This window comes from Gekko japonicus, unplaced genomic scaffold, assembly GCF_001447785.1.
Source record: "Gekko japonicus isolate JY-2015 unplaced genomic scaffold, Gekko_japonicus_V1.1 scaffold1472, whole genome shotgun sequence".
NCBI lineage: Eukaryota > Metazoa > Chordata > Lepidosauria > Squamata > Gekkonidae > Gekko > Gekko japonicus.
The window spans coordinates 1618-26914 of NW_015160255.1; the positions used below are offsets into that span (position 1 = coordinate 1618).

The 25297-nt window shown below is 41.5% G+C and overlaps 1 protein-coding gene across 1 annotated transcript in view; it reads left to right on the forward strand.

The window, feature by feature from the left end:
* Positions 1-573: 573 nt before the first annotated feature.
* Positions 574-25297, forward strand: part of LOC107113149 (A disintegrin and metalloproteinase with thrombospondin motifs 9-like) — a gene marked incomplete at its 5' end in the record, with an annotated part of 147551 nt that continues 122827 nt past the window's right edge. Inside the window, 4 exon segments of the mRNA XM_015414419.1 lie at positions 574-719; positions 16306-16487; positions 18691-18827; positions 24734-24851. Of these exon segments, the coding sequence (XP_015269905.1) occupies positions 574-719; positions 16306-16487; positions 18691-18827; positions 24734-24851 (583 nt within the window).

Consider the following 25297-nt stretch of genomic DNA (forward strand, 5'->3'; position numbering starts at 1 on the left):
TTTAATCTTGGTTTGGGACATGTTTTTGACTTGGGATCTACAGGCAGCTCTGGATATATGCTGCCAGTCAGACCCTGACTAAGACAGCCATGTGAATTCCAAGACTTCTGTATCAGTATTGAAATTCATGGGCCTTTCTTGAAGCTTTTTACTCCCAGTAAAGACATCTTCAGAGATAGAAACATACTATGTGTTAAGTCTCTAAATCAATATCTAGGGGAAAACTGGCCTAGGTTATGGGCCCAGCAGGCCAAGGCTTGGTCCTAGAAATTGTGGCTTTGCTAAAGGAGGGTTAGATTGTACCCTATGGTAGCACCTTTTCTAGCAACTAAAACTTTATTTCCAAAAGACTTACTGGCATATGTAAGGATTCTAGAGATTGTGCCCCACACAGGGAATTGTAGCATAAGTTATCAAAATGGTTGCCAGATTTTTTTTTAAAGCAGCATGTAGGCAAACCAATAGAAGTTATATCTCAAGCGGATTTTAGAATGTCAGATCACAGCAATGAAACCATGTTGTGAAACTCTTTCTTTCTCTCCTGCCCTCCCCCATCCGATTTCTGGAGTTTAGCACTGCAAGTATGGCCACTGTGTTCCAAGGGAGCGAGAACTGCCTATGATAGATGGGACGTGGGGTACGTGGAGCCCTTTTGGAGCTTGCTCGCGAACTTGTGGTGGAGGAATTAAGAATGCTGCTCGAGAGTGCAACAGGCCTGAGTAAGTACGTGAGCACTTAACAGTACATTCCATTTCAGCTGATGCAAATGAATCGATAATCCATTGTTCCTTCCTTCAAAAAACTGGAAAAAATGATAGTAGGCTGTTATCTCCCATCTCAAAACCAGATTGTTTTCAACACATACTGAGTAATACAGGGAAATGTTTTATGCTTACAGTTTCTAATTGGCTTCAGCCCAACAGAGAAGATGAAGGTGCTAAGTCAAGGCTGATACTGCTGTGACCAAATTCCTACAAGGGTAGCATTTTTATGGAGAAAGCAGAAAGAGGCACATGACAGTTGCATGCAAGTACATTTTGCTGCATGTACACAAGGTGTGAAGTCATAGATAATCATACCTTTTCAGAAATACAGTGATACATGTGTGTCATCATGCAAGATTTTTTTAAAATCTGTTCAGATTGTTGTGTATACCTCAGAAGTAGGGGTGTGCAAAAACCCAGTATTTTTCGGGTTTGGGTTATTGAACCTGAAAAATATCAGTATTTCCTGATATTCCCAAATCCCAATACCGGTTATGGTATTTGGATTCAGTAAATATTTGGGATTGCCAATTTTTTTGGCTCCATTATACCCTACGGGGACCATTATAGTCAATGGTCCCCATATGGTATAATGGAGAATCAATCCAATTGTATCTTGGGCTCTATGGGGCTGTTTTTTGAGGTAGAGGCATCAAATTTGCAGCATAGCTGCTGGTGTCTCTCCTCAAAAACCCTCAAGTTTCAGAAAGATTGGACAAAGGGGTCCAATTCTATGAGCCTCAGAAGAAGATGCCTCCATCCTCCATTTTTCCAATGTAGGGGAAAAGGCATTTAAAGGAAATGTAGTCCCTTTAAATGCCTTTTGCAAACTGTAGCTGTACTCCGAAGGCTTTTAAAAGGTTTGCAGTCCCTTTAAATGCCTTCTCCAAGCTGCAGCTTCACCCAGAACGTGTTTAAACACTCTTTAACACCAGCTATCCAGTGGCCCCGGAAAAGTCCTGAATATTTCCAGGATTTTTCTGACTCGGCTGTATTGGATAGCCAGATAAATACCCCAGTTGATATCCAACTGAAAAAATACCCTAAAGTACCTGTTAGTTATTTTTCAGGGTTTTTTTTTTTACTCCATTTATACCAAACGGGCACCCCTACTCAGGAGATGTCTTTGCTGTTTTAGTTCACTGTTAATAGTCCACTGCTTTGATTTCTTAAACTGAGAATTGGCTGCTTTTTATTCTGTTTTTATCGCTGCTGTTTTTATTTTTAGTTATGAATTATCTGGTAATGTCAACAGTTTGGTGATTATTTTCAAGATAGTGGCCTTAAGAACCTTCTGGTTAAGGGTATGGCCTAGAAAAATAGTTTAAAATAGTTTAAAACAAGCAAATAATGATTACATGCTATTTCATCTGAAGCATCCTGAGTTTATCATGCCTGAGCCCTAGGACATGTTTCCATAGTGCCCTGGTCCAGTCCTGAATCCCTTGAAGCAATAAGGAGTGCCTTTGGCCATATTCAGGTGTCTTTCCTTACCACTGAGAACCTCTCTCAACATTTAAGGTTAGGGATTAACGATCAAGTTTTCTAGGGTGAGACTTTAATAAACAAACAAGATGAGAGTACACAGACCTGGTTCCAAAAATCTATCTTTGCTGATGTTCCCAGTGATCTATTATGTTCATAATTTAGATAGGATTTCACATTTACAATGTAACCCTGTGGAGAGTTACTCCAGTGTATGCTCACTGAAATCAGTATCTGCGGGGGTTGCATTGTTACGCTGCCAGATGTCAAACAGATATACTTTACTACCACAAAGCTTATTGGTTTGATAACTAGTTTATTGGAAGATTTGGGGTGGGGAGCAATTAAAATTTTTGAAAGAACCTCCCACCCGCTTATCCTGGCTAAAGACAGGAGCTTTTCTTGTAGAGGATTGAAACTAAGTCTACGATTAGAACTGAATTTCAGCATAACTGAATGAGGGACTCTGAGTAGAACTGGAAGGTTTAAACATTCTCGACCTGTGATTGGCTAGAAAGTGTAATATTCGGGAGGGGCTGCAGCTCAGTTGTAGAACATCTGCTTGGCATGCAGAAGGTCCCCGGTTCAATCCATGGCATTTCCAGTGAAAAGGTCTGGCAGTAGGTGATATGAAAGACCCAGGCCTCATTTCTGCCCGAAGTGCACAGGAGCGACGCAATCTAACCCTTGTAGCGACGCTCCAACAGTGAGGACCCCAGGGGGCGAGCACATGCATCAAGCCCCACCCCCTGCTCCCAGCAGCCCCCAGTCGGGCACGGGGAGCCAGAAGAAGCAAGGTAAGTAGAAGCCCCCCGCCATTCCCTGGCCGTGAAGGCCAGGAGAAGGTCTGCCGCCCCCGCTCCGGCACCCCTCCCTTGCCAAAAGCCCTTTGCCGCAGGCAGCGCTCCTGCAGCCTGCCCGCCCTAGAGCACTACACAAAGTGGCTGGAAATGGGAGTGGGTGGGTGGACGGACGCCCTCAGGCGCAGTCGCACAGCTGGCAAACCCCGGGACTGGCTATTGTTAGCTGAGATGGTGCGACAGCAGGGTGCGGGGCGAGAAGGAGCTTCTTTCGTCGAGGGAGCTGACTTGGCTGGACTCTGAGACGGCGCGTGGCTGATTGTGGAGTTCTCCAGAGAGTCCAGACACACTGCTGAGTCTGACCCAGCAGTCCCTGACGCCACACTCCAGAGCAGAGGGCCTCTCTTGCCGTGTCTGTGTGTGGGAAGATAAGGTTAGGCTGCTTTTCGGTGGGGGGGGGGTCGGCGGGTGGCTGCCTGGGCATCCTCACCACCGCAAGGTCTGCGAAGTTTGCCTGGAGCCTCCAGGCAAATGGAGTCGGGACTGGGAAGGGAGGTTTTAGCCACGTGCAGCCAGCAAGGCGGGCGGGTGGCGGTTTGCGCGCGTGCACTTCAGGGCTGGAGGAGAGGATGCTGGCGAGCTACAACACGCCACAGCAGGAGAGAGGTTTTTGCCATGTGCTTGCCGGGTGGGCAGCATTTTGCTCTCACGCACTGTGCATCAGAGCTGGGAGGGGAGGATGCGGACAGGGCAGGTCACATCAGAAGGGGATGTGGGGGGGGGGGTCAAGTCTTCTCCCATCGCCTTCAGAGCCAAACTGCACAACGTCTCATTTTGTGGTGGGAGCGTCGAGCTTCGTCTCCCCTGTCTGGAGCGAGAGCGAGGAGAAGCCCTGCTCCATTCCCCTCCCACTCACCCTCTGACTGAATGGAGGGGGAGGAAGAGAGAAGGTGACGAAGGGATTGGCAAGATTGGCTATGGAGGCAGGAGGAATGGGGGAGGCGGGGCCGGCGGGGAGCTCCTTTCCATGAGCGTTGTCAATTCTGGCTTGGGAAATGCGTGGAGAACCGGGACGGGGGGGGGATATAGGACGCCACTTTCAAAAAGTGACAGATGCGAGGCTGGCAAGATCCATCAGCCGGTAGCCATCGTGAAACTTGGTGTTCTCTCCATTTGTTTGGCCATGGGAAAGTCAGGAGGTGAATGTGGGCTCCCAGTGCTGATGCAGCATTCCGGTGGGTTGTGCGGGGTGTGTGTGGAGGAGTGTGGATCCCTAAGCTAATCTCTGGATGCTGACAGTGGGAGGTGGGCTTAGCTCTTTGATGCTGTGAGCTGAAAGCCAGAGGATGGAAAGTATGCAGGGGAGAGCCTCTCCTTTGTCTCTCTGAAGTGTGTTGGTCTTTAGTGATCGATCAGGTCCAGTGATCTTTCCAGCATAAGGTAGTTCTGATGCTGGAAGGATTAGATCAGAATGTCAAATACTAGAGATCCCCTGGAATCCCCTGTTCTGTGAAGTGATGGAGCTGTGGGACATACTCTGTCTCCTTCACTCCCCCCCCCCTTAAGAGACAAGTGACTGTCCTAATAGGGACAGAATGCAGAAAGGAGTCTCCATATACCTTCTGGTGCCCAGGCTCTCTGTTGGGCTGCATTACACTGCAGTGGAGGGAACTGACAACAGCTAGATGTGTGTGATCTTGTGGTCCTTTGGAGAGAGATGACACACAGAGTGCTAGTTTAGAAATGCTGGAATCTGGGGATGTTGTAGATGGAGTAGGGGGAACCATTAGCATATCATAAACAAGGAAGCCTGCCCCCCCCCCCCCCTTGGGGTGCCCACGATGTAGGCCCCCCACCCCCGTGGTAGGCCACCTGAGAAGGCAGTAAACTCTTTCATGCTTCTATTAGCCTTTCTGGCATGGACAGGGTTAAATAAGTGAAAAGGAGTCGCACTTTATCAGAGCTGTTGAGAGTGCCCAGACTAAGACTTCCTCTGTTCCCCATGCCACTCAATTAAAAGTAAACATCATCTAAAAACCAGTCACATGACTTGCCTATTGGCCTCCCAGGGTGACCAGGTCCCTCAGGGTTTTGTCATCATAGCCCAGTGGTCTCCTCTCCAATATAGTACATCCTTCTTTCCTGAAGCATCTCTGCACTAAAGCAAAGAACTCATCCTAGGACATTTAACACCCAGGTTATTTATCGTAAGTTCAATGCTGTAGGAAAGCAGGATTTTTTCCTTGCTTCCTCACAGACTCTTTGTGCATTTAGGCACCTCCCACAGTTTCCTCAACTTTTCTCCATTCTCTCCCAAACCTCCTTTGCTGCAAAGTTTTGAGGATGATCGCAGCAAAGCCTGTTGTGTTAGTGGAAAAGTTCAGAGCCCGGGAGAAGGCCTGCCCCCACCCCACCCCCAACCTTTCCTGGGCCACACCTGGGCGCAGAGCCTGGGAAAGGGCCTGTCCCCCCCCCCCAAAAAAAAGCTTATACCTTGAATAAAACTTAGTTGGTCTTAAATGTGAGAACTGAGTTTGAGCCCAGTGGTACCTCCAAGACTGACAAAGTTCAGTTCTGGCCGGTATAAGTGAGAACTGAGAGACTTCGCAGATGTAGATGCACACTCCTTCAGATACAATGAAACAAATTTCCTCAGACATTATACATGGGTAGAGAGAAGGGGGTTGCCAGGAAGGGCTAATTAGAGTCAAGATGCATAAGTAACAGAGCAATAAATACAGCTAAGACTGGAACAACACATTTGATAAGACCTGTGGATAGCAGCAAATTAACATACAGATAATAAAAGAGTTAACAACAGATGTGAAAACTAAGTTTGAGTCTAGTGGCACCTTTAAGACCAACAAAGTTGAAATCTGTGTACAAGTGAGAACTGAGTAACTTAGCATGTGTAGTGAGATAAGAACCCGATATCTCTGTTAAGCCCTGGGGGTTCCAATGTCTGGAGTATTGTAATAACTTGTAATTCAGCAATCTCCTGTGCAAGTCTGTTTCTGAAAGTCCTTTGCAATAAAACAGCTACTTTGAGGTCCCCCACTGACTGCCCTGGGAGGCTGAAATGTTCTCCTACAGGTTTCTCAGTTTTGTGATTTTTGATGTCAGATTTGTGTCCATTTATCCTTTGGTGTAGGGTTTGACCTGTTTGCCCTATGTAAAGAACTGAAGGACATTGTTGGCATTTAATGGCATATACAATCTTAGAAGATAAGCAAGTGAATAAGCCTGAGATGGTGTAGTTGATGTTGTAGGTCCAGTGATAGTGTTGTCTGAATGTATGTGGTAGCAAAGTTGGCATCTGGGTTTATTGTAAACTCTGGTACCAGTATCCATGCTCAAATTAGATGTTGTATTATTGTGGGTGAGTTGTCTGAGATTAGGAAGGCAGTCTGTGCATAAGAAAATGTTTGCCCCCCAGTACTTGTGAAAGAGAACTGTCATTATCCAGTAGAGGTTGTAAGTTGCTGATGATGCGTTGAACTGTTTTTTTGGGTGGAGCCTGAGTGGTGCGTTTTGCCTTCTGACACACATCCGGTGATGTTGGGGTGTGTGGCATATGCAAATAAGTTATGCTAATGAGCTCCTGTACCTCTTTTTCTACTAAATGACCCCTGGAAAGACCTCTACCTGAGACCTTGGAGAGTAAGATTTGAGACCCTGGAGAGTCACTGCCAGTCTGAGTAGACAATACTGACCTTGATAGACTGATGGTCTGAATCAGTATAAGGCAGCTTCATATGTTCTTTTGGAGATCTGACAGACAGCAGCCCTTAAAATGTAGGATGAGTGGATTCACACAGTTCTGTCTATTTAATGTTCAGTTCCCTGCTGCTTCCCATTTTTTCACTGTTTTCCCACAGCATCTGAGGAGAGTTCAGACATTAGGGAGGGAGGGATTCTGATCCTAGAACTTAGAAGTGGTGCTGTGACTTCACTTGTGGGCTTGTGAGCCAGCATGGTATAGTGGTTAAGTCTGGTGGACTCTAATCTAGAGAACCGGGTTTGATTCCCCAGTCCACACATGAAGGCTGCTGGGTGACCTTGGGCCAGTCATAATTGTCTCAGAACTCTGTTATCATAAGTCGGGTGCAACTGGATGGCTCTTTCCAAAACCAGTCACAAATCGCGTGAACCTATGAGGAAACTTATCCCAAGTCAAATCAGATTGGGTGAATGCCCTTACTCAACAACATGCAGCAGTGTGATGCCCTGGCAACAGCTGTGGAAGAGAGGAAGAGTTCATATGATATTGGACTTTTAACTTGATATCTTGTAAAATTCTTTCCCCCCCTCAATCTGGTATTCTTTTTGCTGCTGCATTGGTTTAGTGTTTTAGCTTTCAGCTTTTTCCTTTCTATAGGTGCTGACTTCAAGCGTATTACTGAAATTTTAGCTTGTAGCATTTTTTTAGTTTAACTTTTTAATACTGTTGCTTGTCACTTTTGTTGATGGTTATTTTATCTATGATTTAGTTTTATGTAGAAACTGCCTCAAACGTATGATGAAAAGTGTGCTATATACCTTAAATAATAAATGTGCAGTGGGAAAATGGAACTCCCTTCCTGATCCTGGAGGCCTCAACTAAGAAGGCATCAGATTAGAAATCAGAAAAAAAAACATTTTTTTAAAAATGGACCCAGATACATTTTGGAGGCCACTAGTTTCCATGATTCTGCTTTGTGGCCTCCCTTGTTAGAGCAAGCCTCTGGAGCCCTGTATGGAGAAACGGTTCTTCTCATATCTCTGCATTATCCCTGGATGTGATTTGAGTCACATCTTCTGTTTCTGCATGTCTCCAGAGCTTGTCTTGAAGGTGTTCAAAATGGACAGAGTTAAGGCATCAGCTGTCCAGATGCTTTGTAGAAGGCGAAGGTTCTCCTTGGTTGTTGTTGAAAATGGGCTAGCACACGGGATGAGACTGCTGCTTCACAGATTTCTGTGATGAATAAATGAAGTTGCTAGATGCAGATTGTAACAAATGTGGATTATATTAGCAATCTCCCACCTTCATTCTCTACATGCCCTATGTTAAGACACCAGTCAGGCAACATCATGCTTGAGGTCTGTGCTTCTGAAACTCACCACTCTGCTATCATGTCACTTCTGACTGATGGTGACCTTCTGAATTAATGACCTCCAAAACATCCTATCATTGGGACTTCCGGTTTAGGGCTCTCTGGCAACAGGTGTGTGTGAGATCGGCTCCACACATTCAGCCCTCTTTCCACTCCCTTAGGCTATTCCAGTGCCCCAAACTTCTTCCTTGTGGGGGAAGAGCAGCAGGGAGTGTCTGTCCAAGGCTGGGGTGAGGTGGCAACCCCCCCCCCCAACCATTTGGACCAGCTCTGAAGCAAGGAGTTAGAAGGAGCCCCAACGAAACGCTGTCACACCGGGCAATTCAAGAACCTGAAGAACCGACTGAGTCTGGATAAAAGAACCACCGACCACACAAAGCAGAGTGTTGTCTATTTTTCTTTTGCTGTTTAAAGCCTTTTTCTTTCATTCTTGCAAGTATTATACAGGAGGCAAACAGGAGGAGCAGAAAGTTATAAAAAGGAAAGAGAGAGGGAATGCCCTTACTGTTTTACTACTTAAGATGGAAGAAGTTTCCCCCAAGTGGCTAACTAAATATAGGAATCAGTTAAAGGATACCAACAAGAGAAATAATAGGGCAACGATATATAAAAGCAGAAACCTGATAGGAGAAATAATTTTGTGTTTTGTTTTCTCTCTCTGTTCTTTTCTGCCTTTGTCATCGCGGTGAAATATTCCTTTAAGAGCAGTGGCAGTGTCCACATAGAGTGGAAACAATGCAGATGGAGCTTGGACGGAGAGCAGTGATGTCATAACAAGGAGACTACAGAGAAGGGGGGAGTGTGAGAGTGGAGAAGCAAAGGAGCAAAACGCAGCAGCAAAGAGAGTGAAGGCATACCAAGTAATCGGAAGTAACTGGGAGTAATCAGGAGTCATCGGAAAAGGATGGAAAAAGACAGAAGTAGAGGAGAGAAATGTCTTGTAATGGACTAAAAGGAACGGGGGAAAAAGAAGGATCACCACAAGCAGGAGGAGAGAAACTTATTGAGACAGAAAAACAGAAACAGAAAGGAACACTATTAAATTAACTATAATATCAAAAAACAGAAAATAGTGGGAAATTAAGAGGGAGAAACACAGTGCAAGGGGGGAGAAAAAAGAGATATTTACACCATAACTTAAAAATAAAAGGGAAGGCTAAATAACATCACTGAAAGAAAATTATACTCTGGTAATACATCAGCATTTACCGGGACTTTAAAAACACACAATTTTAGGTTCAATTATTAGTTGATGGCTTCAGGTTTTAGTAGTTCCAGAAAATCCTCTATCCCTTCACCTGGTCAGGGAGGCAATACTGCACAGTTGAAAGCAAGTACAATGTCAAACCCCCAAATGAGTAGCAAAGCTCTAAAAGAACTAAAAACACTAATACAAGACTGTGTAACTCAAACAATGAAATCATTGATAGATAATACATTGCCAGAAATAATAATGAAAGAAATTGAACCCATTACAGTAAAAATGGATGAGATGTCAAATCAAATTAGATCAGAAACAAATGAAATTAAGAAACAAATAGTGGAAAATAAACAGGAGATACTAAAAATAGCTGCTAAAAATGAGTCAACTAAAAAGAAAGTGCGAGAATTAGTTTATGAGGTCCAAGAATTAAATAATAAAAGGGACAAAATGGAACAAACGCTAATATCTTTAGAAATGGATAGAGCTGCCTTAATACTTAGATGTCAAAATATCCCTGAGTCAGTTGAAAAAGATCTAAAAGAAGAAATGGCAGAAAACTTAGCAACTTAATTAGGATTAGAAACGAAAGAAGACATTTTACCAGAAATAGAGTCTATCTATCGAAGAAATTTGGCTTATGCAAAAAAAATAATACCAAGGGAAGTTCTCATTAAATTTCACAGAAAAGAAATGAAAGACAAAATACTTAAAATGACAAATCAAAACAAGGTGATAATACATGAAAAAGAGATCAGATTTCTAAAGGAGATTCCCTGAAGAGTAAGGGGGGAAAGACAGACTTATTTTGTATTAACAGATCTTCTAAGAGCAAACAACATCCAGTTTAGATGGTTAATTCCTGAGGGGGTCCTTTTTGAATACCGTGGGAGAAGGCAAAAAATTGATTCAATTTTTAAAGTTGAAAATTTTCTCGATAGATTTGGAGAGAACCTAGGATGGCAGAAAGAGGAAGAAGAAGATACGGAAGAAGAATCAGAACAAGAAGCAGAAAAAAATGAAACTGCTAAAGGTAGAAAAGGACCAATTACTACCTCACAAATACTAACTAGACACAAAGCCAGAGACAAAAAAAAATAAAAATGGACTATATTTTAAAATTCCAGATTTTTTCCATCAACGTGAATGGTCTGAACAGCCCTCACAAAAGAAGAAAGATTTTTCAACAAATTTATAAACAACATGTAGACTTAACTTGTCTACAAGAAACACATATTAAAAAAGATGAAATAAAATACTTGCAAAACAAAAGATTAGGCACAGCCTTTATTGCTTCTGATGACAAGAAAAAAAGAGGAGTAGTAATATACGCCAAAGAACAGCTACACCCAGAATTAATTTATGCATCTAATGATGGAAGAATTGTGGCTATTCTTATAACCAGACAAGGAACAGAATACCTAATTTTAAATATCTATGCACCAAACCAAAATCAGGATGCCTTTTTGGAAGACATTAGGAAAGTACTATCTTTAAAAGATTGTGAAAATATCTGTATTATAGGAGATTATAACGCTGTACTGGGCAAAGAAATGGATAACAAAAGTGGCAAGAATACCAAAAAAATCAGGAACAATTCTTACTAAAGCATTCTTACAATTGCAGAAGAATCTGATAGATGCATGGAGGACCAGGAATATTACCAAGTCTAGAATAGATATGGCGTGGATTACTACAACAATGGTAACAGAGCTGTTGAAAGCAGAAATTTTACCTAATACCTTTGTGGATCACAATCCCATGTTTTGGGCATTTAAGGAAGTGCGTAAGAAATCCAGATGGAAACTAAATATTGATTTACTAAGAGAACAAAAATTTGTTAAATACACTAAAATAGAAATGGCAGATTTTTTTTAAAAAAATATCCAGTGAGATATTCCAATTCATACAGTATGGGATGCGTTCAAGGCCTTTATTAGGGGACACTTTATTAACCACAAGGCATGGAAAAGAAAACAGAAAAGGAAAATGTATGAACAATTAAGAAACCAAATTAAAGTAGAAAAAGATAAAATTAAAAACAATATAAATACTGAAGAACCTAAAATTAAGTTCAAACTATTACATCATAAAATGAATCTACTCTTATCTCAAGAAATAGCCAAGAATATAGAATTTACGAAATTTTATTACTTTGAGAATGCATATAAACCATCAAGGTGGCTATCTTATAGAATTAGGAAAGAAAAGGGAGAGGACAATTATGGCTTTGAAAAACGATAAAGATGAAATAAAATATAAATTACAAGATTTGAAAATTACTGTAGAGAAATTTGATAAAAACCTATATCAACAAAAAGAAGAAGACAAAGAGAAAATTCAAGAATACCTATAAAAAAATAAATTCAACGAGAAGCAGAAACAAATCCTGAATGATCCTATTACGATGTGTGAAATTGTAGAGGCAATTAAAAGACAAAAGAAGAAGAAAACACCATGACCGGATGGCTTACCGATAAAATTATATCAGAAATTTGAAGTTCAGATAACATCTTCACTAAAAGAAGTCCTACTAAATATTAGCAAAGTGGGTAGGCTACCAGAGTCATGGAATCAGGCAATTATTACACTAATATATAAGCCTAACTCAGAAGGAAATCAAATTCAAAATTATAGACCTATCTCACTTTTAAATGTGGATTACAAAGTATTTGCAAGTATTCTAGCAACAAGATTGAAAAAAGTTTTGATTCAGATTATCCATCCCAACCAGACTGGCTTCTTACCTAAAAGATATATGAAAGATAATATAAGAACTATTATTAACATTCTAGAATATGACGAGATTCATCCCAAAAAACAACAGCTATTAATGTTTTTAGGCGCAAAGCCTTCGACGACCTATCTTGGGAATTCCTATTACAAAAACTAGAAAAATGGGATTGTGGAATAGATTTCCAGATAATGGTTGGTGCAATTTATAAAGAACAATATGCACAAATTGCTCTAAATGGTGACATAACACAAAGGATTAAAATTCAAAAGGGAACAAGACAAGGCTGCCCCCTTTCGCCGTTATTATTTATTTTTGCGTTAGAGACTTTAAACGAGCAAGTGAGAAATGATAACAAAATACAAGGCCTGAAACTTAAAAATGAAGAATTTAAATTGTTGGTGTTTGCAGATGACCTTGCATTTATTATGGAAAATCCTAAAGATTCTTATTCACAATTAATAAGGGTAATTCTGGAATATGGAGCTGCAGCTGGACTGAAAATTAACTATGAGAAAACTAAACTATTAACTAAAAACTGCTCGGCAGACATGATTGATTAGATACAAAAGATATCATCCATGGAAATAGTTAAAAAGGTTAGATATTTAGGAATTATGATATCAAATAGGAACAGTAACTTAATAGAAGACAATTATAATAAGCTACTTTTGGACATTAAGACTGACTTGAATAAATGGAATAATTTACAACTGTCATTAATGGGATGAATAGCTACTGTGAAAATGAATGTGCTCCCAAGATTTCTGTTTCTTGCACAAAACATCCCAGTGGTTAAAAGAAACAAAGTATTCACTGAATTGGCTAAAATAACAAGAAAATTTATTTGGAATGAGAAAAAAAACAGAATAAGATGGAAATTATTACAAGATAAAAAAGAGAGAGGGGTTTTTGGTGTTCCTAACTGGAAGTTATATTATCAAGCAGCCTCATTATGTTGGATTAAAGACTGGATAAAATTGGAAAATACCAGGAATTTAAAATTAGAAGGCCACGATTTATATATGGGATGGCATACATACATCTGGTATGGAAAAGATAAAATTCATTCTAATTTCCATAACCATATATTAAGAGGAACACTAGTTAAAACATGGGACAATATAAAACAGAGATATTATAGGAAAACTCCCAGTTGAGTTTCACCCTTAGAGGCCTTTACTAAACCATCATTAGTTATACCAAATAATAATGAAAGTTATGAATTATTATTAAAAATAATGAACTAAAAACGGAGGAAGAACTGTTAAAACAGAATATCCAATTATCATGGTGGCAACATTTACAATTAAAATCTAGATATGCTAAAGATGCTTCTTATGGCTTTGAAACTGAAAAGAATGAACTAGATAAGTTATGGCTCTCTTCCAGTGACAAATTGATTCAAAAACTGTATAGCCTATTATAAAGAGAATATTCTTAAAATGTTTTATAGATGGCATTGGACACCAGTAAAAATATCGAAATGTTATAAAAAGAACACAAATAAATGTTGGAAATGTAAAAGGATGGTTGGTGGAGTTGTGACAAAGCTCAAAATATTGGCATAAGATTCAAAAGATAATTCTTGAAATTACTAATGTAAATTTGGAATTAAAACCAGAATATTATCTGTTGAATATGCTTCCTGAGGAGATTAGATACGGTGACGAATACTTAATAATAATTATTGTAACATCTACTAGAATTTTATGGGCAAAATACTGAAAATCTGACAAAACTCTGAAAGAAAATGAATTAACTAGCAAACTGTTAACTCTAGCTGAGATGGATAAAATAAATGTTATAATGCAAGGTAAAGATGATGAGATACATCAAAAAAGATGGTCGAGGGTATGTAAATGGATTCAAGTTAAGTTATAATGACAGACTCGAACTGTATGGAAATATAAGATGTATATGGTTGTTTGTATATACAAAAACTAATAAAAATAAATTTTTTAAAAAATCCTATCATTAGGAGCTTTACTCAGGTCTTGCAAACTGAAGGCTGTTGCTTCCTTTATGGAGTCAGTCCATCTCCTATTGGTCCTTCCTCTGTTCCTATGGCCTTCAACTTTTTATAGCATTACTACCCATCTGAAAAGTTCCCGTCAGTAAAACTAGATACTGAGCAGGATCCTAAGCCTTAGAAGAGGCCAAACAATCATCTGACCATCAACAATTTGTTTGATATTTTCCATATTACAAAGGGGTTCCAGAGTTATTCTAACTGTCAGAGTTTGTACAAGATTAATTTTATACCACTGTCTCTTAATTACAGGGCTTGGAATACAATTTGATGCATAAGAACGGTAGATTTGCAAACATCCACTTGCATTCATTACTAAAAATGCATTGCATGGTAAGGGATGATACCTAAATGGAAATCTACTATTTTCTCAACCTGATCTTCCTACCCTTGCAAGATGTATGAAGCCAGTTCTGTATCTGTTTTTGTTCTCTTTCCGAGAATGATGATATTAAGTCATTAAATGCTTTTAAAGCTCTTACAAAACTTGTAAGAGTGGTTTGAGCCAGGTTTGGAAAAGAAAATCCATTTCAGAGCTCTAAGTATGTTTTAACCCACACTTTCTGATTGAAAGGAAGTTTCATTATTGTACTGTTCAGCTGATGGATAATAGCTTGGTAGCAGAACCCAGCATGGTGCAGTTTGTGATTGTGACAGTTCGAAATATGCAATAGAGTGCCTTCAATCCAAAAAAATGGTACTGAAAAACAGAATTACCTTGGAAACTTTTTGTATGTGGCCTATGGACCCAGCTGTCATATATTGGTTACACAGTTCAAATAAAAAAAAAACTGTTTCTATGAGGATCATGATTTGAAAACTTTCATTATGTCATTAAAAATATCTTCAAATTAACATGTTCACTTTCCTCTATGAAGCAAAAGTTCTTCCAAACCAGTATTAGTTCTCGAGGTAAATGAATCCTGCTTTATTATGAAGAGTTTTATGCTTCAGTGGACCAAAAATTAGATTTCAGCCAAAAAGTTAGCATGCTGCTGTAGTTGGAGTGCTTACCAGGAAGGCTAAGGTTCAAGTCCCCACTCTTGACGCTTTCTAGGCAACCTTAATGAGTTATCTTTCAGCCTAATCTACCATGACAAAATAGGGAGAGGGGATCTTGTATACCACCGTGAGTTCCTTGGAGAAAGTGGAGGATGTGAAGATGGTGATCCAGTCTTGCCCAAATCCTTAGCTTTCAATTACAAAGTTACTTAACATATAACATTTTATTCTACGTAAGTAACCTTTGTGTAGGAAAAAAGTGTTCCCAGCATTGTCTGTGAGGTGAAGCGTGTGAATTTATTTTGTACTGGGTGCATGTACTGGGCACTGGCATGTTTTAGAGCTCATCTAGCCTTACAGTTTGGTTTTCCAGTCAGAATTCTGCAGCTCTCTCTCAAATTCTACTGTGAAAATGCTTTTCCACCAAATAATCCAGTCCAGCAGAATCTGACACCCACCAAGACAAATGCAGCCCTCCATCCTCCGTATACTTGAGAGGCACTCAGTAGCTCTTCTTCTTTTGCAGTCCTAGGCTGGCATTAAAGGGGTAGCTTTATGGAGCTTGTGGCTGATAGTTGTGGTGGGTGGGCTCTATATTAGTCAGTTGAGGTTCTTAAATCTTCTTCTCTGGTTCTGGGCAGAGATATCCTCTCTGTAAGATAATATCTTCTCCAGGATTCTTTTTTGGTGGTAATTCTGCTCTTCTGCATACCTTGCAGATTCAGAACTGTCCATCATCCTGAAGACGGAGTTTCTATGGCACTCTATTTAGTACTGTGGCTGATTGGCTTGGAAACAGCCTGGTGTCTTTCAAAGATGGTTATACCTGTGTCTTTTTTAAAAAAAAGAAAAGAAAATAGGTGCCGGAACTCTCAAGAGGGAAATGAAGTTTTCAGTCTGTATACTGAAAACTCATGAACTTTTAAACATTTTTAAATTAATTTTGTCAAAGAGGTTCTGGAACTCTGTTCCAGCGCATTCCCCCAGAAAAAAAGCCCTGCCTGTGTCTAAGTTAGGAAGGAACAGCTGATTTGCCTCAGGCTGTGGTAAAGCTTGACAAATTTAAATTGAAGCAGAATTTGAAAAGAAGAGTCATGCTTTCAAAAACTGATGAGTTGAAAGTCAGTGTGTTTGAGTTTTACTAGTGTTTTGTAGTTTTTAAGTATGCATATTTTCTAATTTACTTTTTTTTAGGCCCAAAAATGGTGGAAAGTACTGTGTGGGACGAAGAATGAAGTTTAAATCCTGCAACACTGACCCGTGTTCTAAGCAAAAGAAAGATTTCCGGGATGAGCAGTGTGCAGTCTTCGATGGGAAGCATTTTAACATTAACGGTCTACCTCCTAACGTGCGCTGGGTTCCTAAATATAGCGGAAGTAAGTGCATCAAGAAATTGGTTAGCAGTCAGTTGCTGGATCTCACACCTTCCTATCTTTCCTTCTGTTTAATGGTATGTGCTTTCCTTAGGGATGACTCGGATTGCCATTTCTGAGATGAAAGGGTTATAATGAGGTGACTTTTCCAAGGAATATTTATGTGGCTCTCATGAAAGCTCCCCCCCCCCCAATGTTTAAACAGCATGCTATTGTGCCCTGGAAAATTCTTGTGTAAATAATTTGCAAAATCACTGCACGCTTTGAGAATTCGGTGGTCTGTCATGTTAAAAGTAAACTGTGTAAGGGGTGAAGTCACCTGATAGTGACTTTTCTGTCTTAAAAACTGGATGCAAAGTCATCTGGCATTAAGGATCAGCATTATGGGGCATCTGCTAAGACCCACATCACAGCAGAGGGCCCATCACCCACCTGGGATGCTCCCACCAGAAATGGAAGATTGCCCCATGGACTACTGAATAAGGATGCTCAAATATCTACCAGCTCAGCTGACTTAGTATGCACCAGTGGTGGTCAGGTAGACAATTAATCAACAGGCTGATTGTCTGTTCATGTTAAGCGAAAGGCTGCTTGCAGCCATCAGAAGCCAAGTCTCAGTTGCTCAGCTGGAAGTCAGGCTCTTCTGATGTCCCATCCTGGAAACTGGAAAACAGAAAATTTACCTGGGGTGTGTGTGTGTGTGTGTGATCAGAAGCCCTTCTCTTCTCCCCACTGCAAGATATCTTGGTCTTTAGATAAAAGAGTTATTCCTATTCTCTTTTGCCCAGGATCAGTTTGGGGGTAGGGATAAGGATTTCTTCTCATTTCCCCACACCAAGTTGTTGGATTGGGTGGCAGAGAAAAGTAGAGAAGGAGCTTTTTCTCCCCTCCTTTTTGCAATGGGGAGCTCAGAAGCATTGGTTCTGCCCCCGTGCAATTTGAAAGGGAGGGAAGAGAAACAAACTCTCCTCTCCCTTTTGCATTTTCACCATGTAGCTATATTGCCCTGGTCAGCTGTGAATGGCCTTCTGACCAGCAGGCTGCTGCAGATTTGTTTGACAGTTATTCATGTTGCTCAATGCATATTGTGATAAAGTGGTTTCCTGTATTAGGTTATTTGGCATCTCACAATGTGCTTCCTAAAAAACTGGTTCATATGAACTTGCTTAATATATCTGACATTAAAAAGGTTGTATGATATATTTGGTAGTTGGTTGATTTAAATTTGGTGTCATGATCCACTTCTGTAATGCAACATAATCGAGAAGTATTTTTGTATGACGTTCTGAGCATCTTATATGCTCAATACCGTACATATCACAAGGTTTTACGATATTGATGTGTTCTTGTTTTGTATATATGTCGCAATATACTTAATAAATTTTTTTTTAAAAAAATGCATATTGCTGATTGACTGACAGTCTGACTATGAGAGTCAAACAGGATAAGTTTGATTGCCGAACAGGCTCACTAAGAAATTCACAGCATCCATACCTCTGAGGCATTCTCCCATTTTTGTGGAGAAAGGACCCTGGAGAGAGAGGAGCACTACCTTTTCACTGCTTTTAGCTTCACCTGTACCAGTGTGGCTTCTGAAAGGAGTGTGGAAGAGTTATGCTGTGCTCTCTCTTCTAGGAGGGTGTTTATGCTCCCCGGTTCCCCCCACCCCAAACCTGGAGCCAGCAATGATTGACTGCTCTGTCATTTCCAGAGCTTTACCAGTTGTTTAGATGTCAGGGTCAGTTTTTAATGGGTCGTTTCTTAAAGCAATCCACTTCCTACTCTATTTGTTGTTTCTTCTTCTTCTTCTTCTTCTTCTTCTTCTTCTTCTTCTTCTTCTTCTTCTTCTTCTTCTTCTTCTTCTTCTTCTTCTTCTTCTTCTTCTTCTTCTTCTTCTTCGCTTTTCTTTTCCTGATTTTGCGTCAACTTCTGCCAGACCTCCATAGCCCAGAACTCCTGTCAAGCCCCTGTCTGGTGGAAGCTGTCATCAGCCTCTGTCCCCACTCTAGTTGTTCTCCTGATAACCAAGCTGCATGGAAAGGACTGACTTCTCTGCCCAAGCGATGCTAGTGATCTGTCTCCAGGCTATAGGCCTTTGAGTGAAGGGATGTGTAATTCCGAGCTGTGAGAGAGTGACAAGGCACCTCTCCCCATACGAAGGGGGGAGACTGGCATCAAAGTAACCTAATTCTTTTTGTCTTCGCAGTTTTAATGAAAGACAGGTGCAAGCTCTTCTGCAGAGTGGCAGGAAACACAGCCTATTATCAGCTCAGGGACAGGGTTATTGATGGCACCCCTTGTGGCCCAGACACAAATGACATCTGTGTTCAAGGACTTTGTCGGGTAAATATTTCCTTCTGTTGAACTAGTTAGCTGTCTTCCGATAAGGGTGAATTTCTCTAAAGTTCCTCCCCACATGAGCCATTAATTCTGCTCCATGCCTTTCATATTAAATTAAAGAGCCCTGGTAAGTACCGTAGGCTATAAGATTCCCTTTTCAGAGTTCTGTTTCATGTTACCCTCTGACTTGTCATAGTATCTGATGTGTTTCACTAAAGCCCCAAATCATGAAATGATTAGAAATTTCAGTGTGGGTGGAGGAAGGTGGAGAGGAGAACAATTCATTTGCCACATAAATGTAGTGTCAGGGCAAAGGGCTGAGGCATCCAGGCCGCAGTATATAGCAGTGGGATTGCCGGGTGCTGGAGCTTGGAGGCATCAGAGAGCTCACTCTGAATCCATGTTGAACTTGACATAAATTTGAGATGATTCAGGGATAGGCTTGTAAAATCTGGTGACTGAAATCTCTCCGTTGTGGAATTCATGGACATCCGTAAAGTGGAGAAGCAAAGGAAACAGACATTTCCAGACATCTCACAGTTCTTGTTCCTTGTGCTTCTCCACAGTGTCTGGACTTTCATGTCTTCCCCTGTGAAAAAATTTGCAAAGATTTGCTTGTGCACACCAATGTGGGAAAGATGTAAACATTTTGTGTTGGGTGTTGCAAGGAAAAGAATTGCTTGCATTTCCTGTTCTCTTTGCTTTCCCGAACTCTTGAAACCACCGTGGAAACACCGTGGAAACAGCATGAGAAAATGTTTAGCATTGCTGTTTGGGTACAAGTTGCAGAGATTTCTGTTATATGTCCCCTTGGCTAGTCTTAAATTGGGAAGAGGGTCTGCAACAGGAGAAAAGAGAAGTGAGGAAAAGATTTGCAACACTGTATCTAAGGTTGACATTATTGAATCATGCAGTGTGGGCATCTGAATGAGTACGGTGATAGACATGGTATCTTTAGCCAATTCCACATGGTCTTTAAAGCCTGCCACCAATACACTATGAAGTATTTTCTTTGTGGGTAGGTTGAATTTTTTTTAAAAAAAAATGTAAAAAACCCTGTGCTATCTGACACAGCTCTATCTATGTTTTGTCAAGTCTTACCCGTGTGGCATAAGCATACCATTTGTCTTCGTGGCTTCTGTGCAGTCTCACATGGGACTGTGCAGTCCAGCTGTGGATAAATTTTTTTTCAAGCTTCTAGAGCTTTCTATATATACGTTTTATTTTCCACTACACATTACAGGGAGGGTGGCAGGGAATATCTAACTAAAACTATTAAGCTAACAAGGATCTCAAAAAAATAAAGTAATACATTACGAAGTTTCCTTTATCTTTAACACTAAAAATAAAATATGAAGGTTAATTATTTCAGATATTGATCACTACAAACATTGAAAACGGTATTAGTCAAAATAAGTGAATTATGGTATTTTATGATTCAGAATATTAAACTTTCAATGTCCACATCTATTTCTTCTTCTTCTTCCCTTTACGCTTAGAAAGTTTGGGGGCAGCTTCTCCCAAATCCAATTCTGAACCCTCTTCTGAGGAACTGCTCGATGAATTTGTGGTATTTCCAAGCTCACATTCGCTATTGTCTTCTTCTGTCTTGTCGTCCTCTGCTTTCACTTTCGCTTTCTCACTTTTTTTATGTTTCTCCAAAAACGCATTAGTTTTTACAACAGAGTCTATTTTTTCTTTACTTTCCTTGAAGTTGAAGATAAGTCCCTCTGGTATCATCCATCTGTAGGGAGTGGAATTTTTCTGTAAGGACATAGTCAATTTTTAATACTGCTGTCTCTTCTTTCTTATCTCAAATGGAATGTCTTTCAAGATTCTTATGTTTCAACCTTTGGTTTTCATGGTAATCCCATTGGTTGCTTTAAGTATTATATCTCTAATAGATCTCTTGGAGAATTTCACAAATATTTCACTGGGCAAATTGTTTTTCTTGATGTAGTCCGGATATGTCCGGTAAACCACATCCATCTCGCTTTGTAGGAGCTCTGCTTTAAAATCCACCACCAGTGCCAATGCTTCACTTAAAACCTCCTTGAAATTTTCGCCTTTCTGTTCCGGGACACCCGGAAATCTCAGAATGTATGAGGATTTTTCCATTTGCAATAATAATAGCTGTTGTTTCTCAGAGTCTTTCGCATTTTCCACTGCCTCCAACCTCTGCGTCAAGTATTTTGTCTTATCATCAACTTTTTTCAGCATTTTAGCTGTTTATTCAGCTTCTGTATTAGTTTCCTGCAGTTGTTTTTGGAGAGACTCAAAGTTGCTGTTCATCTGGTCCAGCAGAGGGCGCGATGCAGCATTCAGCATATTTGGGAAATCTATGGTAGGTTCCTGTTTGGAAGTTGCTACGACTGAGCTAGCACTTCCTGAAGAAGGTCTTACTTTCGGCTCCATTTTCCAGCCCACAAAACGTTTGTTTACTATAGAGAAAAGTTTGAAAAAAGTCTCTGAAAGACCAATTGCTTGTACTCTGGAGCCGTTATCCACCTTATTTGGACTATATGATGCTTTTTAGTTGGCTTCCCCCTCTCTACCTCTTTAAATTTCTTTTTATTCCGATCTGGGGTGAGACCAGCTCCACCCCCTCCGCTAGTGAATTAGAAATTTTCCTGGGGAGGTCACCCGCTTAAATGCTTGCCTGTATCAAGCTCGCATGGACTCACGCTTCATCTGAGGTCACTGAAGGTAGGAAAAGTTTTCCATAGCCACTTGATCTCTTGCTCGCTCTACCGGTGTGCGCCTCTCATAGCCATAATGGTGCCACGGCGGCAGGACCTTTTGGGGCAGAGGGGAGCCTCAATCCCTTGGCCTTGGCCTTGGGAGAGGCATGTCACGGCAGGACCAGGGGGCGTGACGCAAGCAAGCAAAAGTCTCGAAGCAGTCCGAGGTCAAGCCGAGCAAATCAGGCAGCGAGGTTCAAACAGGTTTAAATCACAGTCCAAAAGCAGGGTCAGATATACCAGAGTTTCAAGTCCATAAATCACAACGATACCAGAGGAGTCAGAGATGAACGCAGAGTCAATGAAGCCGAGGGTCAAAAGCCGAGGATCAAGCTGATAATAATTCCACAAGGTCTGGGGCAGAGATGCAAGGATTCAGGTCCTGACAAACGACGTTTGCCAGCACAAATGACTGCTGGCAACAGACTTGCAGATATACAGTGCTAGCTAATCAAGGCACTCCTCGTGCCACAGGCTGAGAGCTCCCTACAAGAGCTCCGGGGGTCTGGAATAATCCAGTACCCCTCCCATCCACCGCGTTACAGGCCACTCCTATCGAAGATCCGAAGGAGCGTGCCCACCATTCGAGTTGCTGAAACCAGAACCCTCAAGCTTCTAGAGCTTTCTAGCAGCAAAGAGCACTCCCCCCCCCCAATCTGGATCAAAGGCTTCCCACCAAACCATCACACAATTGGAAGACAGGAGTGAGCTTCGCTCTGTCTTCTCTTTGCCACTGCTTGGGGATGATCTGTTCTTCTAGAGTTCCTGCTCTCATGAATAGACTTTCAAAATATTGTTTTTTGCTTTTCTTTCTTGACTTCTCTGAACTATAGAGGATGGCTCTATTTAAAAAGTATGTTGACTGTGGAACAAAAATGGCCCAGGCCAATGATCACACTTCCTGATTAAGGTGTCTGGGGGAGTCACACAACACTGTGGCCTGTGTTTTCTGTCAGCAGTTTATCCCCAAGGTGAGGCATGCCTTCATGGCTTCATGCCTCAAGGTAGTTCCGTGTGAGAAAGCACTAGGGGCTCAACATCCACAGCCTGTTTTGAGTACTGTGTTCTTCTCTTTGGGCTGGCAACAGCTCTGAGGGTGTTCACTAAATGCATGGCCATAGTCATCTCACACATCAGACTCAGAAGGTATGTAATCTACCCATACCTGGATGATTGGCTAATAGTGGAAAACTCTGAATGCGTAGCAGGCATCCAGAATGGCAGAGCAGACCAACTAAGCAGAGACTTGGATCTGGACCATGAATGATCTCTAAATCGACGGTTCCTAGAATCACTGTTTCAAGAATGGGGCTTCCTCATGAGAGATCTGTTCACGTCCTCCTGGAACACAAAACACCCGTTTCTGCTTGAGATCTGCATGGGTGGGGGAATCCCTTGGCGATGCTTTCCAGCTCCATTGGAAGGGGGGAATTTTCTATGCCTTCCCCTGGTTGCTATTCTGCACAAAATGGTTGCAAAGTTCAACGCAGAAAAGCCACAGGCTATCCTAATAGCACCCTTCTGGCCCAGAAAGCTATGGTTCCCTACCTCTGTGTTCTATTTCTGGGGACATTCCTTTTCCTTCCCACGGAAGTGGACCTTCTCCAACAGGGTCTGGTAGTACATCACAGTGTGCATTCTCTACACTTGATTGTGTGGCTGATACAGTGAAGACTCCATACACAGATAGGGTTTTGCAGGTACTAAAAGCGGCCTTCATACCCAGCACCCATAAGTCCTATAGATCAAAGTAGGATAAATTTGCTGGGTGGGTTACAGTTAAAAGTTCTTCTATCACTAAGATGAAGGGCTGTCAGTATCCTCTATAAAGGTGCACTTGGCAGCTATCTCATCTTACCACATAGAGTGAATGGTTGCACAATGTTTTCTGCTCATCAATCCAAGAGATTCTTCAAGGGGCTGCTTAATCTATTCCCGCCTTCCCAGCCACCCTCCCCTCGGTGGAGTTTCCCCCTGGTTTTATCCAGTTTGGTAAGCCTTTTGATCCCTTGGCTGATTTAGCTGTAATCTCTTTCAAGACAGCATTTTTGGTTGCCATCACTTCAGCCTGCAGAGTCAGTGAGTTAAGAGCCTGCAGTGATACTCACCATATCTTAAGGTCCATTTTGATAAAGTGGTCCTTAGACTTAGTCTCTCTTCTCTCTCCATAGTGGCAGCTCACTTCCATAGCTCCCAGTCATAGTCCTGCCAGTGTTCTTTCCCACCCCCCTCCTGCCTCTCTGAGCAAGCACTTGGCACCCTGGATGGTAGGAGGTACCTATTTAGATCACTCAAGAGAGATTCGGAAAGACATTTTTTAATTTGTCTGTTTCCCTGGGCATAACAAGGGTAGGGCAGCTTCCTCCCAGTTGGTCAACTTCGTCCACGTTCATGAAGTGCTGCATGATTATTGCGAATTCCAGAAGGGAGACAGCTGTGGGGAAAGTGGTGCTGCAATCAGTTTTTCACTGATTAGCCCACACCCTCCTCCAGTGAGCTGCAGGTGGGACTGCACAGAAGCCGCAAAGATGAAAACATAGTTGCACTGACCTGTAACTGATGTTCATCAAGTGGTCTTCTGTGCAGGCACACATCCCTCGCTCCTTTCCCCACTGTGGGCCGCTCCATATTCCAGGTCAGTTTCTCATGGCATCAATAGGAAGACTGAAAGAAGATTGCTCCCCTCTCCTGATCATGTGACAGTTAGGGCAGGAAACCTTTGATCTGGATGGGAGGGGTGAGCACTCTTTGCTGTTAGAAGGCTCTAGAAGCTTGGAAAAAAATTCTCGGCAGCAGGCCTGCACATACACTGTCCCATGTGTGCCTGCACAGAAGACGACTTGACGGACATCAGTTACGGGTCAGTGCAACTATGTTCGATCTTGCCTGTTGCTTCTATAGATCCTTCCTACTCTCCCTTTTCCCCTCTCCTTCCCTCCAAGTGGTTTTGCACTTCGCATTGCAGGCTTGGAGGAAACTCATTTTTCAAGTCCTAATTGGAAGATGGTTATAATTATAGCTTAACTGAGGATATTGGAAAAGAAAAGAATGAATGAGACTGTCGTAGGCCTTCGCTTGGCAGATGTATGGTTTTAATTTGGAGCCCTGTAAATCCTGCCCTGTTTTCATATTTGTTCAATCTAGTTCTGAACTTTTCTTTCTCTAAAGCAAGCTGGATGTGATCATGTGCTCAATTCCAAAGCCAGAAGAGATAAATGTGGTGTGTGTGGTGGTGATAATTCGTCATGCAGAACGATTCAAGGGACATTCAATACAGTGCACTATGGTAAGAATCTGTCACTGGAAGCTTTACTAAAAAAAAGGGGGATTATCAGCAGCTCCCTTAACCATACATAATGCCTGAAAAACTTAACACCAAAATGTGCAGAAATCCTCTGAGCTCCCAGATACTTGGTTTTCTTGTTACTTCATACTAGCTCTAAACGAACACATTTAGTTGAACATTTGAAACCCAGTTGAGTTTCCATAATAGCTGGTACTCTTTCCAATCCAGTTGTTTCTTATATCTGCTTTACCCACCTCACCCCTGCCCACGAAGTGGCCAGCAGTCTGAAATGGGACTAATTAATATAGAAGAAGAAGAGATTGGATTTATACCCCGCCCTTCACTACTCAAAGGTGTCTCAGAGTGGTTTACAAACTCCTTTCCCTTCCGCTCCCCACAACAGACACCCTGTGAGGTAGGTGGGGGTGAGAGAGCTCTTGACAGAA